Raw genomic sequence first — 17743 nt, forward strand, 5'->3', positions numbered from 1 at the left:
GGGGATTAGGCGAACTCCATGGGAGGTTTCTTAACTCAAGTCAGGAAGAGAGCGGCCCACATGCGGACTTCGAACTCCAGTGAGGGATTCCAGATGCCCTGCTTGCTCTCCTATCACAGCAACACCGCATCCATGCTTCATACTTGAAGGCAAAGCTCCCTGGCCAATCCCGAGGGCTCAACGTCGAAGAAAACACGGGTCGACGACAGTGGCTAGAAGCTTTCCTCCCCCCCACTCCGCTCGCACAGTGCTCAGCTCTCGGTCCTCATTCGGACATGTTTATGAATCAAAGGGTCTCGAGGCTCGCTTATATACACCGAGAAGGCTTCAATGGTGGTGAAATTGAATCCCGAGATCACCAGCGGTTTTCTGTTACGCGTGTTGCTACGGGAGCTCGATAAAGTCCGACTTAGAGGATAATGTTGACGAGTTGGCCCCACTGGCAGAGACCGCGAGCGGAGGGATGCACGAAGGCTGACCGATTGGGCCCAACCACCAACGCTAAGGTGAGGTGTGGGTTGGGGTGTGCAGGAGAAAAGCTGGAATGGGTCGAATCAGCCGGTTCCTATATTTTTCCCTTTTCTTTTTGTTTTTTGTTTTCTTTTTCTAATTTATTTTCTTCTTTTATTTTGTAGATTTCAAAGTCCAATTTGATTCTGGTTTTAGTTTAAACTTCAATTAAAATGCACAAGCAAAGATCCATCATGGATGCAACATATTTTATATTAATTACTTTACTCATTTATGAAAATGCTTCAATTATACAAAACACCCATTTTAAGAAAAGGTTGTTTTAAAAGTGTAGCCAATTTTAAAAAAATTAGTCATAATTTCAATACTTACTGCTTACTTAGTTTAGGAGAAGTTAATTTATATTCTTTACCATGAATTATTTTTATTCCAAATGAGTACTTTAATTATATAGTTATAAAGGGAATAATAGATAGATTGAAAGTGTTTCTTTTATTTACGGTGCCACGTTTTCAACTTAAATTTTAGTTTTAAGTTTTGGGTCTAAGTTTTGAATACCAAACCCTTAATATTATTATTTATTTGTTTTAGGGAGATATACTTTATAAAGAAAAGAATCTCTTATTAAAAAGATATTTTAACTCAAACCTTTTGGAGAAACTTTTATAAATCCCAAAATAGGTTACATAAATTATGCATTACTACAACATAAGGCTACATAAATAGTTCATACCAAAACATAAAAAAAAAATCTGTGGCTCACTTGGAAGCCATCTTGATTCTTGATAGTGCTTTCCTCTAGAGTCAAATTGCAAGTTCCTACACGAACACACGAATTAGTTACAGTATGATAAGTCAAAAGGTCCAACATATCTGGCATCTCCTCCATAAGGTCAATGGCATCTATTACATAAGCAGGGATCACGAATAAGGCCTTGAATAGCTCAGAACAGGTAGCTAATTTGATGAGCTTCGTCTTTCACAAGAAGAGCACTTGAAACATTACCTTGCTGAGATGCCCTGACTAGCGCTGAGTTAATATCTGTGTGAACTGCACTATCCAAAGCCTGCGCCAGTGAACTCTCAAACATTTTGGACTCAGTGTCCAAACACAGTCCATTGCCAACTGAATAAAAAAACTCAGCTTTTGAGAAACCAGTGGCATTATCTCTCTTGGTTTCCACCCCTAGGTAACCTAGCCACAAGAATGATAAGGCCTTAGAGGGCACACAGTTTTCAGAGGGAAGATCATTTACCCCATTAGTTTTCATATACGTAAAAACTTGCTCAATATCATCAAACTGCCTGTACCTGCAATATCCTGCAAGAATTATTTAATTATCTCTCTTGGTTTCCACCCCTAGATGACCTAGCCACAAGAATGATAAATCCTTAGAGAGCACACAGTTTTCAGAGGGAAGATCATTTACACCATTAGTTTTCATATCCTTAAAAACTTGCTCAATATCATCAAACTGCCTATACCTGCAATATCTTGCAAGAATTATTTAATATGTTGAAAGATTGGGTGTTACTTCTCTTTCAACTATGTCTTCGAAGACATACTTTGCATTTCTGTACAGTCCCTCCCTGAACGCCACCTAAAATAGCATTATAAGAATAAACTCCAGGTTTAATATGCCTAGAAAAGCACTCTGATAAATATACATGTGCAGATTTCAGTTTCGTTTCTCTACAGCTATGAAATATGAAAATTTCAAGAGTCGAAGCATCTGGAGCAAACCCTAAGGCCTCCAATATTTGGAATAACAACCATGCCTGATCAGTGCCAAGATTTGTACACACAGACACAAAGATTTTGTTGCGAAGACGCAACTCAGGGGAACATCTCCACTCTTTCCAACAAATTCATCATATCCCCAATTTGCTTTCCTTGTTAAATTCTTCTTCTATAGTTGACAAGGCTCCCTTGCTTAATTTAAGATCCAAACTCTTTAGTTGCCGAAGAATACCAAGAGCTTGCAGAAAACTATCTTTCTTGATTAAAGATATGGCAACAGAATAAATAATACCTCCTTTGGTGCAAGAACCAAATCCAACTTTAAGTATGTCCACATATACTCTTCAAATCAATTCGTCCTTTTTTGTTTCTGATCAGAAAATGAAGAAGTACCTGATAGCATGAAACTGAAGGAATCAAATGCTCACACCTTGCATAATCATAAAGTGCAACTGAATGATTTCTCAAGGTTGTGTGCTTCTGTATACTCCTGGGTAATCCAACTGAATAATTCACTTGAAACAGTCGGAGCCATATGATCAACCAATGAGCGCAGTAGCAATTGAGGTGGTAATGGACTGAGCATATGAGCATCTGCAAGTATGGATACCATCGTCTCATTTGACCTTGGCAGACAGTGGCGGATCCAGGATGAGATGCAAGGAGGGGCTACTAGCCTACTAAAATAAGGCTAAAAATATTTAGATATAACTAAATGATCTAATTAATATAGACCAAATAAGTATGAAAATAACTAATGAGTTGTGTTAAAAAGTACAATACTCAAAACATACCCCTAATGAGTTGTGTGAAAAGTATCTTTGTTCTGGTTCTTGATGAGAAATTTATCCATTCTATCCCTATAAACTAAAAAATAATTTTATCAATTAACCTAGCAAATAATTGACCAATCCAAAATAACCAAAGTATAAAACCTAATCTCTTGGTGAAAGGCAATCATATAGAGTAAAGTCTAGATTCTAGAGGGAAGATAAATGACGTCGATTGAAAAGAAAAAGGGCAAGGCACAGTCTTGAAATGACACTACAGACTACACCGTTCCTCCAGCCCTTGCCACGCCTTTTCTTTTGTATCTCGTGGGCCATGGCTTGCAGTGCAGCCTATAGCGTGCACTGCAGGACAGCGTGTCTGGCGTCTTGGCCTGCTTACACCGACACGTGACTCTCTGTTGGCTGCTGCATACTCGCCTTGTTGCCGGCACCGCGACCGGGGCTGCAGCCGAGGTAGTCCCAGGTTCAAATCCGTCCCTGTTGGCAGATGTTGGAACCAATGTTTACAAGTCGGGCGACCAGCTGGTCGAGCTAGAGCAGCGACCAGGCGCCTAATCGCGATTAGGGCGACGATTAGGTCGATTAATCGGTCCTGGTCGACCTCTGGTCGTCCGTTAGTCGTCCTATAGATTTATGGACATATGTATATGTATATAACTTATATTAACTATATAAGCACTGCATTTCTGCAATAATATAGGCATAATTAGTAGCATACTAGCAGTAATTCAGTAAAAGTGTAAAACTGAATCCATCCAAAGTCCAAACTGAAAGTAATATAGGTACTGCAGGGTGACTGCTCAAACAGAGGTAATCTGAACTCAGGGTGACTGCTCAAACAGAGGTCTGCAGGTGCACCTTCAGGTGCTAGTGCTACCAGTGGTAATAGAGGGAAGGGAGACTGGGAGATAATCAGAGAAGGGAGAGCAGGTGCTACCTTCAGATGATGAGCTCATCTTCAATTCTTGACTAGGTGACAGACGTCGGAGCACTGGGGTACTGGACGCCGGTGGCAGACGCTGGACGGCTGGAGCACTTGGAGCAGAGACGTCGGCAGAAACCAGAGATGACAGAGGAGAGGAGTAGGGTTTACTGGTGGCTGGGAGGGTTACTGGCGGCTGGGAGGGTTTCTGGCGGCTGATTTACTGCTGGAGGGGCGGACTACTGTAGATGGGCCAAAAACTAGAGTGAAGCACAGTACCAAAATTGCGACGACAAAAAACAACCAGGAAGCTTTCGACCGGATGGCTAATCGCCCAAGTCGACGACTAGGACGACTTGAAATCCTAATCGCGTCATCCACCTAATCACCCTCTTCCAGGCGACCAGCCCGACTAATCGCGATTAGTCGGACGACTTGTAAACACTGGTTGGAACTCCTTGCTCTGTAGTGAGGCCCACCTATACAAATTCCATAGAAATCTTCTCTTTCTCACTTCTGCTGCACTGAGTCCAAAACCAATCAAAATGTCAAAACAATCCTTAGGCATCAGCCCATAGGCCCGGCAAAACCAGCGGAGGTCTCCGGTGAGAGCCATAAACCAGGCTTAAGAACATCTTGCAAGCTGTACTTTCCATCAAAGGTGTCCTCATTTCTCTTAGATATCTGAGAGCACTTCGCTATAACTAGACTCCCAATTCCAGAGCATGATTTTAATTCAGAATGGACATTGACTTTTTTCTCTTGAACGGGCAGGAGAAATGCACGCCATTATTTTAAGAGAGGAAAAAGGTCCAAGAGGACCAAAGTACAATGCCCAGAGGGCAAGCCAAAACACTAGACCAGATTGGAACCCAGCCTAGACCCTACTAAAACAGCAGGAAGATCAATGCTAGGTAACTGCTTAGCCCCAGCCCTATCCCAGCAACTTAACTCATTCAGAAACAAACTTTTAACAGAGCTCAAGGAAGGGTTTACTCCATCGAAGACAGCTTTGTTTCGACTTTGAACGTTTGTCCAGCTTTCTGCTCTAAATTGGAGCCACCAGACTCCTGTGGAGCGCAAGCAAAGATTGAATTTCGCTTCTCCACAAAGAGGCCTCCACCTCACAACAAACTCCGTTTGTTGGTACTCAGCTCAGGGGCATTATTGGCGGAACCCCGGACTCCAATCTTGGCCTCTTGCCTGTCGTCGGGGCTAGGATTGATTGAATCAATTAGACCAAAAGAAACATCGGTGCAGGTGGTGTCGTGGTGAGATGACAAAAGCCCAAGCTCGTTTAGTCTTACCTCAGAGATGGATTGTGAAGAGGAACTTCCATGCCATCCACATCTAATCTGTTCAGACCTTCCAGCCTCACCGCTGAGTAAGGACCCGCATGCCACATCTGATCAGCGAACACTCAGTCCACCCGCTGTGCCTGGATAGGCGGGGGAGGCCAACTGAGGCAAGCGAGAAATAGCGGCGTGAGGAAGACAATGCTGCTCCCAAATCCCAATCGTGTTGCTGATGCTCTGATGGGTTAGAGAACTGCCCGCCATCCCACAGGGCCCGTTGAGGCAGGGGAGAAACCGAGCGAGCACATGGCGTCTGGGAGAGCTCGAGGCTCCTGCGTTCAGCGACAGTAGACGAGGTGGGGCTGCTGCAAAGAGAGTAAGAGACCGGCGAGCGGTGGTCCAGTGAGGAGGAAGAAGATGCACACAGGAAGATGACAGGCAGGGGCATGAAAACTGACGATTCCATGAAAAATGGGATGGAACCATTCGAAACCAAACACGGGCTTGACTTCTCGCCTGACATTCAGGCTAGAAACAAAAAGAGACCAGCCTAATGTGAATTAGGTGTCCCCTTGTGGAGTGAAGTGGAATGCTAAAGATAGAAAAGTGAACCGTACGATCTCGTCTTAGCCCATTGACAAAACTAGTCCAAGAAACCCAGATTGCTAAGTCTCAAGTATGTCAATCAAGCCCTAATGTTTCCATTCTGCCGGACCAACTAGCCTAACCTTTCACAGAATTGATCATTTATACAAGTGATAATCTAGCCAGTTGTGCTGTTCCAAATAAACATAGCTAGTCGAACAGACGAACACTTGTATATGTCAAAGAATTCTTCCTCAACTTCTGCATACTGGAGACATGATACATGTGATAATCTCAATGCTCTAGTAAATGAATCAAGAATACTACCAGATACTCAGCTCAAACCTACCTGAAAATGAGCATCGGGAAAAATAGTACATTTTGCTAATAGAGGAATTCAACTCTGTGTAGATAATGGAAGATAGAAAAAAGATTTATAATCTTTTAATGGTTCAGTTTCTTACAAAACTTGTACAGTTAACTCCAAGAAACAGCTTTATGCAAGGATGCTATTGCTACATGATACTGGTGGATTTCAAACAGTTAGTTATATCAATTAGAAGATTGAGGTGTTAACATGGCAGCTCAGATCAACTCTAACCTCTAGATACCTTGGAAAGGTAACGGGACAACTAACAAGAGGCAGGGAGGATCAAGTCCTAGCCTCCTAGGAGGCAGTTCAACTACAAAACTTGCAATTTGGTTGACTGAGAGTTGATTTACATAAAATTCATGTTGATACCTCATAATAGCCCCCTGTTCCTATCTCAAATAATTGTGGCTTCCCAGGTCCTAGCAAATATTCCTTTGCTTATCCTTCGTCACCAGGAAGGAGTATAATTTATGCAAGTGGATAGTAAAACACTTGACCTTCAGTATTTGTAAAGGTTGCACTGCTTTCAATCTGTTCTTTGATGTATCCATAGAAATGATCCAACTCCATCATGCACTTTTTAACCATTGCCTTCAGTATCCCAGAAAAGATAAAGCACACTGAAATTATAACCAAAAAAGGGGGATATTAATGAATCATCAGCTCACTTACAAAAGCACAGCTTCTCAGTCTTTGTTAGCTGTTTAAAATTCTTATTGAAGAAATGAAGACTTCCAGTGCAGAATTCTGAACAGCATTTTAGTGCTTGCTTAGTTGCTTAAACTGACAGTTTCAGGAAAGTATAGTAAATCTTCTTCCAATAAACGTATTTGAGCATATCTATATTTTTCTTGTGATTCTAACATTGTTCACGTACTGACTTCCTCCATTTCCTACACTGCAGCTGGTGCTAACAAATAACAGGACAAGCTTACCCTACAGATAATAAAAATGGGGTTCTGATAACCTTTGAAGGAGACAAATGAAAATACATATTGTGAGAGAGGCAAAACCATAAGATGACAATTGAGCAGTGGACCTTCATACAAACATTTGACCAATACATACCACCTGTTGATGCCACCAATTTTGTCTAAATTTTGGAGAAAAAGAGAGAGCTGAAGGTACCTCTTGCTTCATGAGGATAAAAAGGGCGCACCCAGTGTTGTAGGCTTTCCGCACTGTGCGGGGTTTGGGGAAGGGTATCTTTAAGCGACAAGTCTTACCCACGTAATATGCAGAGGCTGGGGCTCGAACCCGAGACCTTCCGGTTACAGACGGTAGGCTCTACCGCTGCACCGATGCCCCAGAAATTTCTTAGGAGGCAACAAGATGTAGGGATCATTGGCTGCCTGAGCAAAAAATATGAAGTGAGAACAAAAAAATGCCAAGACTATCTATCATCAGAATGAAGAGACTGTAAGCTTTACTTTAGAAAATAAACTACCTCTTATAAGTGGAGCTATGAACTCGTGAGGAGAGGCCTTACATGGCATCTGAAATGGTATATCGGAATCTCTCAGAAACAGAACTCATGTCAATTACCAGCTTGCCAATCAAATATATTGAAATCATGGCCTAAACTCCACATCATAGTTGAGAAGAAACATATCGAATGATTAATCACCAATAATCATGGCAAGAACACTTTCCATCTTTCATATGATGAAACCTACTACCATCCCTCACAACAATTTCCCTGCCAAAAACCTTTGTCACCATCTTACTGAACTCATGACAATCACCACACACACTAAGGTTCTTGACAATACGGATTGGGCTGCCAGCTTCAACAACAATGAACCCGTAAGCAATTGCAAGCCGTTCGCTATGCACCTTAATCGCATGAACCTTCTCTTCATCCCCGATGTCATGCAAGACTGATGACACGTCTGGTACATAGCCCGCCTCAGCCAACCTTCTGTTAATCGTGCAAAGCATGTTATATATCCGCGCAGAATCTTTGTGATTCATGTCCCCTACTAGAAACTTGTGCACAATTCCATGTGCCTCCATCAAGCTCCAACCAGCTGACTTGCTGGTGCCACGGTTAGACATTAATTTCCTAACTTTCCTGACTTCGTCCCATTTCTTTGCTTTTGCATATATACTTGCAAGGAGAACATAGTATCCATCATGAGCTGGATCCAGTTCAATTAGCTTATTACCAACAGTAATGCCCAAGTCCACAAGGCCATGTCTCTTGCAAGCTGACAGTATTGTGCCCCAGAGAACTGGGTCAGGTGGGATGCGCATCCCTTCAATCAATTCAACAGCCTCCTGAACAAGACCAGCACGACTCAGAAGATCAACCATGCATCCGTAATGCTCCATCTCTGACTCAATGTCATATTTCTCTGCCATCAGCTTGAAATACCGCCGTCCTTCATCAACAAGGCCAGTACGGCTGCAGGCATTCAGCACCCCCACAAATGTGATGCTTGTCGGGCAAAACCCCTCACTGACAAACTTCTCAAAGAGCTGGACTGCGTCATGCCCCAATCCATGGGTGGCAAGCCCGCAGATCATGGAGTTCCAAGCAAAAACATCCCTCCTAGGCATGGCATCAAAAACTTCCTTGGCCGCTGCCACACTTCCACACTTGGAATACATATCAATCAGTGCAGCACCTAAGTTCACACTCATCGTCATTCCTACTCTCTTGACCACTTCATGCACAAATTTCCCCTGCTCAAGCAAACCCAGCTGTGCAGCGGCCGACAGTGCCGTCACTATTGCCGCTTCATTTGCCTTCACCCCCTGCGCCACCATATTCTTAAACACTCCCAGCGCGACCTCCGGCTCTCCTTCTTTCACATAGCCTCCTATCACCGTACTCCAAGAAACCTCATCCCTCACTGGCATTCCGTCGAACACCTCCCGCGCAACCCCCACCATGCCCGCTCGCACGTAGCCAGCGAGGACGGCATTCCACGTCACCACGTCCCGCACGATCGGCAGCTCGTCGAACACCTTCCGCATCGCCGCCACGTCTCCGCAGACGCCGTAAAAGTGGATCTGCGCGTTACGCACGTACAGGTCGCCCGCGGCGCCAGCCTTCACGGCCAGCGCGTGCACGTGGGTGCCCATGAAGCGGGAGGCGATGGAGCCTGCAGCGGCAGGCTCAGTGTCTAGGTGATTGGAGAGGGAAGCGAGGAGGAAAGTGAAGGAGTGGGGGTTGCGGCGTGGGAGGCGCGGGAAGAGGCGGAGCGGGAGCGGGTGCGGGAGCACGCGGAGGAGGTGGTTCGACGCGAAGGCCGAGGTACAGTTGGAGCAACGGAACAGGAGGAGCGGGTAGGAGTGGGAAACGTCGGCGGCGGCGAGCGTCAGGCGCGGAAGGGCGGCGAGGAGTTGCGGGAGGGCACGCGCGGTAGCGAGGCCGAGAACGGCGAGGCGGGCGTGGGCCTGCAAAACGTGGTAGAGCGCAGGGCGTGGCGGCAGGAGCGCGCCGAGGAGCTGCCTCGCGTCGGCGGCGGGGTCTGCGTGGAAGGTGGGTGCGCGCCGAGCGGCCGGAGGAAGCGGCGTTCCGAACTGCATTGAGGCGGCGACGGCGCCACCGCGCGTCCGCGCCAGACACCAATTATGGCCTGTTCCACACTTTATAATAGGACTGTGTAACGTATGTCATGACATAACTATGGTGCTCACTTTATTCTTTTTTATTATCGTATTTTAGTTAAGATAATATACTTTACATCAGTCAAATCTAATAATTGTTTGAAGACATAGTATTTTAATTGTAGTGTAGGAGAAAAAAGATTATAGCTACGTGTAAGTAAAAAAAATAGATCAAAGTTTTTTGACCCTAAATATATCATGGTATTAATAAAATTATGGTTTAAAACACAGGGTTTTGTATGTGCTCTCAAACACTTTTTGGTCTAAAATACTATGGTGTAATTTAATTTTACAACTGAACTTCTTAATTTCTGTAGATTTATTTTCAAAAGAACTCCTGTCACCAAATTCTACTTTGTGGACAGAAAGAGGAGAAAAAGCTTACAGCGTAGAAGTCGTGAAGTTCATGGTGTTGCATTTCCTAAATAGCTTTGTAAGTAAAAAACGGCGGTTTAACCTTTAGGTGAGTAACTCCGATAGTTATATAAATCTCTAAATCACAGATTTAACAAATTCCTAAATAGCTTTGTAAGTAAAAAAATATAAGTTTTTCAATAGTTCTCTAAATATAGATTGTAGTTTCATTTTATATGTATCTATATAAAAAAATAGGTCACAAATGTTAACAATCACCTTCATTAACTACTCATAATGCAGTCAACATTTTTGTTTAAATAGTTATTAAATGGTTGACGAATGTAAAGAGAAAATAGGGTTAGAAGAGAAATAACTAAATTGAGGAAGTTTATTTAGATAACTGTTGGTGAGGAGTTTTTATATTAACTACTTAAATTATTTATTAAGTTTTTTAAAACTACTGTTAAATGCTTCGTATATAGGGGTGGATAACGAGCCAACTCGGCATGGCTCGTCCGAGTTCGAACTGGCTCGTTAAGCTAACGAGCCAGCTCGACTCGGCTCGGCTCATTTACGAAAGAATAATAGTTTCAAACTAATTTAACAATAGAAAATAGTAATTATACTTATAGTTTCATAAACCACGTCAATGTAACACAAAATTAGCACAATTCATCACTCATCAATTCACATACATTTCATCAGTTTAACCCACAATTATATTTGCATAGACCAATTTAACACATAAACATAGTTCATTAATCATTAGTTTAACTCATAAGTCATAGACATATAACATGTTCATTAATTATTTTATAAATGTTATACATCTAGTTTCGTTTTGCTAGAAGTGGTAGCTCGTTTAGCTCGCAAGCTGGCTCGTTAACAAATCGAGCTGTCTCGTTAACAAATACAGCTAGAATGTCGGCTCAGCTCGTGAAAAATTCAAATAAACCGAGCGAGCCAACGAGGCACGAGCATTTCGTCCAGACCTATTCGTATATACAGTGTATCATATACAGTGTAGTAACTACCGTACATCCAGAACCTAGAAGCAGACTGAATTTCTGCACTTGCATGCAGCAATGTTAATTTTTTGTGTTCTTGCCACAAGTCGGATGCCCACTTTCCTGACACATATATTACTCAGTTCCAAACCGGGGGCACGATTCAAAGTTCCAAGCCCTAGAGAGATTAGACGTGCAATCTACCTAGTTCACACACGCGTTAGGCCACTCCCAGAGAACCTCGTAAGGCTGATCGCCATCCTCGTCCAGGCACATCGCTTCCTGGCCCTGCACCAGTCTTCTGAAAACAGCGATCTGGGAAGCGTAGCCTGGCTCCTCGCCTGAGCCACCGACGCCGGAGAATTCCACGCTGTAGCTATGCTTCACCGCGAGGCCAGTAGCCCAGCACTGGAACTGTAGCCTGGTCCACTCGAACTTGTGGTCGTGATTGCGGAACTTGCAGGGACCAGCGCTTTCGTCTGCCTCGTCGTCCTTGTTGGGCATAGCAGACCCCTGGAGGATAGGGTTGTATTCGTAGTTGGGTGTGGAAACAATGAGCACGGTCGGGCGGAATGAGCTCAAGACGACGTTGCCAAATAAAGTCGCCTGGTCCTCCTCGACGTGCTCGATCACCTGCATTTCATATAGTCGAATCATGAACGCCAATTTAGTCTATGTAGACGAGCATCCTATAGATTTGTTTTATAGATGCATCAGCAACAACCCCTAACAGTACGATCCGAGATGTTAATTGCAAAGCGTTTCATGTTTAGAAGGGACACCTTATGCGCTGAAACCAAATAAGAATACAATAGAAAAGGTCCAAGAGGTAAGGTCCGTCACCTCAAGACAAGTGCCAATATCAAACCCATATAAGCGAGAATCGTAGTCCGTTATTGATCCGTCATACAGCACAGCAGTTGGAACATTTGTCTGCGTCGTTGATTTTTTGCTCAGCTTCTGATGAAGGCTCTGCAATTCCAGGAGAGTCAAAACAAGCTAAAGTTATAATGCATACGGAAAGAACAAGATGGATGGAACATCAGCAGCTAACAAGTCAAGGATATGCTTTGTACCTTTGCTGCACGTGTGAGGCCTTTTCGAGAAATATCAACGCCAACAAGCTTTTCCAGCGTGGTTGGATGCTCTAACAACGAATCAAGAAGGCTACCAGATCCACAGCCAAAATCAACCTGAAAATGCATCTTTGCAATGAAAAACAGTATTTTCCATAAATGAACAAGGGAATTAGGTGGGGAAATTACAAGTGTGGTAGCATGCAGCTCGTTGATGTGCCGTACAGCAAATTCAACTCTTTGTTTAGATAATGGAGGACTGAACAGGGCTTTCTCCATTCTATCTTCTAATGGTTCAGTTACCTGCAGAACCTTTACAGAGAACTCCAGGAAGCAGCTCTCTGCAACAATGTTTAAAATATGTACACCTGCAGAAGCAGAATCAAAAAGATTGCTGAAATAAAATTATAAGTTTAGGTGGCTCACCGCTAGATACATTGGAGAGGTCATGTGAGAACTCACAAGATGCAGCCATGATTAAATCCCTAGGAGGCAGTTCAGCTACAAAACGTGCAGTTTGATTCACTGACAGCTGAGTTACACATGATTCAAGCTGATTACTAACAGCACCCGTCCCAATCTCAAACTCAAACTCGTTGTGGCTCTCCAACAAATATGTTTTTGCTTTATCCTTCGTCACAAGGGAAGCAGTATAACTTATACAAGTCAATGATCCGTGGGACGGGAAAACACCAGAGTCTGGACCTTCAATGTGTGTTAACTTTGCAGTGCTTTCAAGGTGCTTCTTTTGTGTATCCATAGAAAATGGTCCAACTGCACTGCACATTGCTGAATCACTGCATCCATTCTTGCCATAAACAGATAGACACATTGCAAACTCTTGAAGAAAAATATTTGAATGTACCTTGACACCAGCAGTAGACTCAGAAAGATATAGCTTGCCTGTTTTTGAGGTTAGTTTCTTAAAATAATTATTGAACCAAATCAAGACCTTTAATGAAGAATTCTGAATAGCATCAGATTCCTTGCTCCAAGTGTCAGCTGCAGAATACTCTAGTAAAACTTCTTGCTTCCGTGAACGTATGTTCACTTCACATTTAAAAAGATCTGGTTTTTCCTTGTTGATCCTGACATCATTGGTGTACTGATTTTCTGCGCTGCCTGCTGGTGCTCCTCTTTCTTCAGAGCTCACAGCTGACATTAATGTATCACAAGAGACCCTACTGACAGCAAAATGGGGCTCTGGCAACCTCTGAAGGCGACAAAATGAGCAAAGAAGATCTCGTGGAGAGAGGCCTTTCCAACTAAAACGAGAGTATGCAGATGGAAGCTCCGCTGCAAGAATCGAATCCCTAGACATCTTACAATTTCCATCAGGTAACTTGCCCAGAAGTATCCTGAGGCAAAAGCATGTCAGCGTGTCACTCTGAAGAACTATAGGAAGTTTGGTGCTTAAATAATAGATAAAAGCAGCACAGACATGAAAGACAAACAGAACACGAGCCAACCTCTGCAGCTTGAATCATGTGATGATTCCTGAGAAAAAAATGACAATATCTACTAACAATATAAAATGGAATGCATCTTGATTCATTGATTAGCATAGCGAAATTGTATTTAACAATGCCGTTGTAGTGAAATGTTCAATAAAGCTTTACCTGTAATAGGAACATAGATTGACATCTTCAGTGTGAAGTTCCGAATCTCTCCTTGTGTATCCAATATTTGCCAAGAGTGCATCTCCATAAATTGTTTGGCCACAAATGTAGGAAGCTCGCTTATTTACTTGCCAGTTGATGTCACCATCTCCAAGAGAATCAAGCGCGTGTTTTGACATATCAGAAACAGCATGTATATTTGCGGCTGCAAAATACAGTCTTATCTCGGATGATGTTTTTCCAATTGTTCTGCAGTGAGATCAATGTTTCAAAATTGTCATGCACAGAAAGAATAATGGAAAAGGCCCAGAAGTCAGGAATTTACTGCTTAGTTTTTCTTTGCCTACCTTGATACAAGAACATGAGAGGAATCAATTGCTGAGAGCTCTGCTGCAACATAACTCATATAATGTTCATTATCTCGTAGATTAATTCTTACTGTCTTCAGTTCATCCTCCAACATGTGGGGAACAAGAACTGCCTCTACTTCTACGGGATCTGTTGTACCAGACCAACGCTCAAGTGCCGAGTCAACAGCCTCCGGAGAATAAGGCTTTTCACTCTGAATCCAGAAGTTGCTGTCACTAACAGAGACTCCAGGAGATTGTTTTGCAGCATTGTACAATAATGACAAGACCAATAGAGGATCAAATTCTGCCCTATGGTCGATCAATTTACACAATGTATTGACCTTCACATCACATGCAGCAATAGCCGACAAAGGTAACCTCCCAATGAGGTCTCCAGTTCTCCGGAGAGACACACACAAATGGCCAATAAGAGGATGGGTAGATGACAGAAAGTTCTGAAATGAAGTACGGTGGTAGGTGATGTTAGAAGAGGTAATTGGATTTTTTAATTATTTTGTAATTTTAAAAGTGCAACAAAGCTCAAATATGACATGAATAGCATGCTTTTTGAGTGACCAGCAGAATGGTTCATGCTTTGTGAATTGTACTACAAATAATCTTACACAGGTATTGACATTGCAGGGAACCGAATTAGATTATATTACAGCTACAAAATATTATCATAAGAAAATGCCAAAATAAAAATGGAACCTTATGTTTGATCAGTCTTTGGTGCTTATTAAAAGTTGTCAGTTACAGTGCTATAGGGTCCTCGTTCTTAAGTTTTGAGGAAAGACTCACAAGAGTTAAATGCATTGCCAAACAGAAACAACCTAACAATTCATAAAGGACTCTACTCCAATTCTCAGAAGGCAGAAAAGTAATGGTGCACAGACATGTTATCAACATGAGGCAGAAATACTGACCTCATCTATGAAAAAACCAGATATGCGAGCAATCAGTTCAGCCCAAGCTTCTTGGGGTGTGGTGGGACTATTTGCTGTAGGATGAATACCAAGCTACGATGGAAAAAAACAAATGGTTATCACAACAGGTTGATAGCATGGGAATAAGATTACATGCAAGTACAAGCTAGCCTATCTAAACAATGGGGAGTAGGCTCCAAAGTCTGGGCATTGATGAATCAGAGCATAAATAGAAGGTGGTCACCTTTTTTTTTAAAAAAAAAAGAAGAAGATGATGGATTATCAGTTAACAGGATAGCAGAAAATGTGCAACAGAAGTGTGTTGGCAATCAAGGATAAATTTCACTAAACTAGGCACAGAATCAGAATTTCAATTCCTAACCACCAGATAATCTTCCTTGCAAGCAAAACACCAGCAGCGCAATGGTATGATTCACAGAAGACCTCGATTTCACCGTCAAAGGGCTTCTGGGCTTGGTAAGCAAAACACGTCCTGGATTGGAGCGCCGCGCCGCAAAAGGAGACCTAAATTCTCCATTTCTCCCGTTCTATCTAGTGGCAAACTGCGACCCCCACAATGGCTTGGCAAGCAAAACACTGGATTGGAGCACCGCGCCGCAAAAGGAGTGGGGGGACCTCACCTTGTCGAGCGCGATCTGCGCGGCGGCCTGCTCAGCGTCCTTCTTCCTGAGGAAGGTACCGGGCGTGGCAACGGAGAGGCCCGGGAGGTCGAGCGCGCAGCGGTAGACGTTCCTGGTCTGCGGCGCGAGGCCCGGGCAGCCGCCCACGTCCTCCCGCACCTCCTCGACCGTGTACCGCGCCTTGGCGCCGAACCGCTGGTGGACCACCGCCTTGGGCGTCGGCACCGCCGTTGGCATCGCGCCCACGCGGAGGGAGTGGGGGCCTGGAGGGGCGCCGGCCGGCGAGCCCCGCGGGCGGCGAGGGGTTTAGGGGAGGGGAGTGGAAGGGATTGTTCGCTGCGGTGGGCTCTTGGCGACTTCGGTCCTCGGAGCTTTTTGAGCAGCTTTTATAACCACGATTCAGTTTAATGGCTAACTCATAACGTTAAATGATGTGGTTTAAGTCTAACTGTAATTAAATATCACAGTAGAAATAGATATCGGTCTATTTAAATTTATTACCGTTGGTACTTGGGTGTGAATCATTACTATTAGCATTTACGTTATATTTTGTGAACCAAACATCACCTAAAATCATCTAATCTCTACTAATCCTTAAGAGGACAAAAAAGGCGTCCACCATCTTCAGCACGGCTCCACCCTACTCTATGAAGAACGGATGGTCAGTCCCACACCTAGCGTGCCCCGTCTCTCCCAAGTGCGTGCCCCGTCTTCGCCCAATCCGTCCGCGCCGCCCGTACGGACATATACCTTAGCTACGGGCAGGGAGAGGCAGGGACGAGGGCACACGCGGGGGAGAGGCGGAGGCACGCTAGGTGTGGACGTTGACGCTCCGTTCTTAATAGAGTAGGGTGGAGTCGTGGTGAAGATAGTGGACGCCCTCTTGTCCTCTTAAGAATTAGTAGAGATTTTATCATATTGGCTACGTACAATGCCTTATATAATACATTATTCTTTTATAGAATCCACGTGTTTTATCTGAGATGTTAATGACTAAGCGCATGTACAATCTTATATATATATATATTTTTATATATATTTTTAAAGTATATAACCATCAACTTTTAGTGATGCTAATAAAAGTATAGGATAACAATTAGTAGTTTTGCATATGAATGTATTTTATTATGTTGATTGATTCCGTAGCAACGCACGGTCATATACCTAGTATCAATATGAACATAAAATCGATCTAGCCGTTATAATAATAGAAATATGTCACTTTTTAGATCTTAAACCATATAGATCATTGTATCTTCATTCGCATGTAATTTTCCTCGATACTCAGATTCTGCATATAGATAGATTATCAGAAATGCTCCTAAAAAAGTTGAACCAAACATATCTTTATCCACTCTATGGATTTTTCTTTTGGGAGGGAGCCATTTGCTATTTTACTATTATTACCAGTGGCCTTCGAATTTTGATATCGGATGCATAAATCAAAGACGTAGACAGACTATAAATCATAAGAACAAATAATATAATAGTACAACTAACTGAGTAGTGCAATACCAATAGTTTTAAAAAAATTCCGAGGGGAGCAGAAAAACCTCCATCTAATATATTATGGTCTTGGAGGCGGAACGAACACCCCAAAGAAAGAAACATAGAAAATTACAAGCAGGAGAGGGTGTGAGAGAGACATCTGCACCAAACGATTGTTTGAACAGAGTCACTGACCTTTAGGCGGTATGCCCATATGTGATATGCGAACGTCCGCAAGGCAAGCACGTAGGATAACAGCTACCAGGGACATTTCACCCCGACAAACAAAGTTGTTGCGGCGAAGTTGTTGCGGCGCTTCTAAAGATGCCAGCAACAGAGTGATGAAGGTGGAACAGGCATCTGACAGAGGTTCATAACCGCGGCACGGTTTGCATATGTTGTAACATCTGTGTGGCGTGAGTGATAGAAAAGTTGTAAAAGCTGTACAAGCGGGCAACGAGAAAAAAAAAACACAAATTATTA

The 17743-nt window shown here is 43.2% G+C and overlaps 2 protein-coding genes across 34 annotated transcripts; both read right to left on the reverse strand.

The window, feature by feature from the left end:
• Positions 1-1151: 1151 nt before the first annotated feature.
• Positions 1152-9780, reverse strand: LOC103631971 (pentatricopeptide repeat-containing protein At3g62890). 33 transcript variants are annotated; one of them, XM_035960809.1, is made up of 8 exons: positions 7626-9780; positions 7307-7530; positions 6676-6798; positions 2505-2605; positions 1957-2072; positions 1783-1840; positions 1478-1666; positions 1152-1290 (listed from the first exon to the last, which is right to left on the reverse strand). In XM_035960809.1, the coding sequence occupies exon 1, from the start codon at positions 9713-9715 to the stop codon at positions 7802-7804; it is 1914 nt and encodes a 637-aa protein (XP_035816702.1). In that variant the 5' UTR covers positions 9716-9780; the 3' UTR covers positions 1152-1290; positions 1478-1666; positions 1783-1840; positions 1957-2072; positions 2505-2605; positions 6676-6798; positions 7307-7530; positions 7626-7801. The 33 variants fall into 33 exon arrangements, with proteins under 33 accessions (XP_035816702.1, XP_035816701.1, XP_035816700.1 ...); XM_035960808.1 differs by having other exon boundaries at positions 1152-1374; positions 2505-2806; positions 6548-6798; XM_035960807.1 differs by having other exon boundaries at positions 1957-2806; positions 6548-6798.
• Positions 9781-11035: 1255 nt separating this feature from the next.
• On the reverse strand, positions 11036-16168 carry LOC103631972 (small RNA 2'-O-methyltransferase). The gene is made up of 9 exons (XM_008653827.2): positions 15773-16168; positions 15132-15224; positions 14203-14660; positions 13856-14104; positions 12663-13594; positions 12426-12577; positions 12237-12353; positions 12004-12132; positions 11036-11793 (listed from the first exon to the last, which is right to left on the reverse strand). The coding sequence occupies exons 1-9, from the start codon at positions 16007-16009 to the stop codon at positions 11365-11367; spliced, it is 2796 nt and encodes a 931-aa protein (XP_008652049.1). The 5' UTR covers positions 16010-16168; the 3' UTR covers positions 11036-11364.
• Positions 16169-17743: the final 1575 nt, after the last annotated feature.

This window comes from Zea mays, chromosome 7 (assembly GCF_902167145.1).
Source record: "Zea mays cultivar B73 chromosome 7, Zm-B73-REFERENCE-NAM-5.0, whole genome shotgun sequence".
NCBI classification, from domain to species: Eukaryota; Viridiplantae; Streptophyta; class Magnoliopsida; order Poales; family Poaceae; genus Zea; species Zea mays.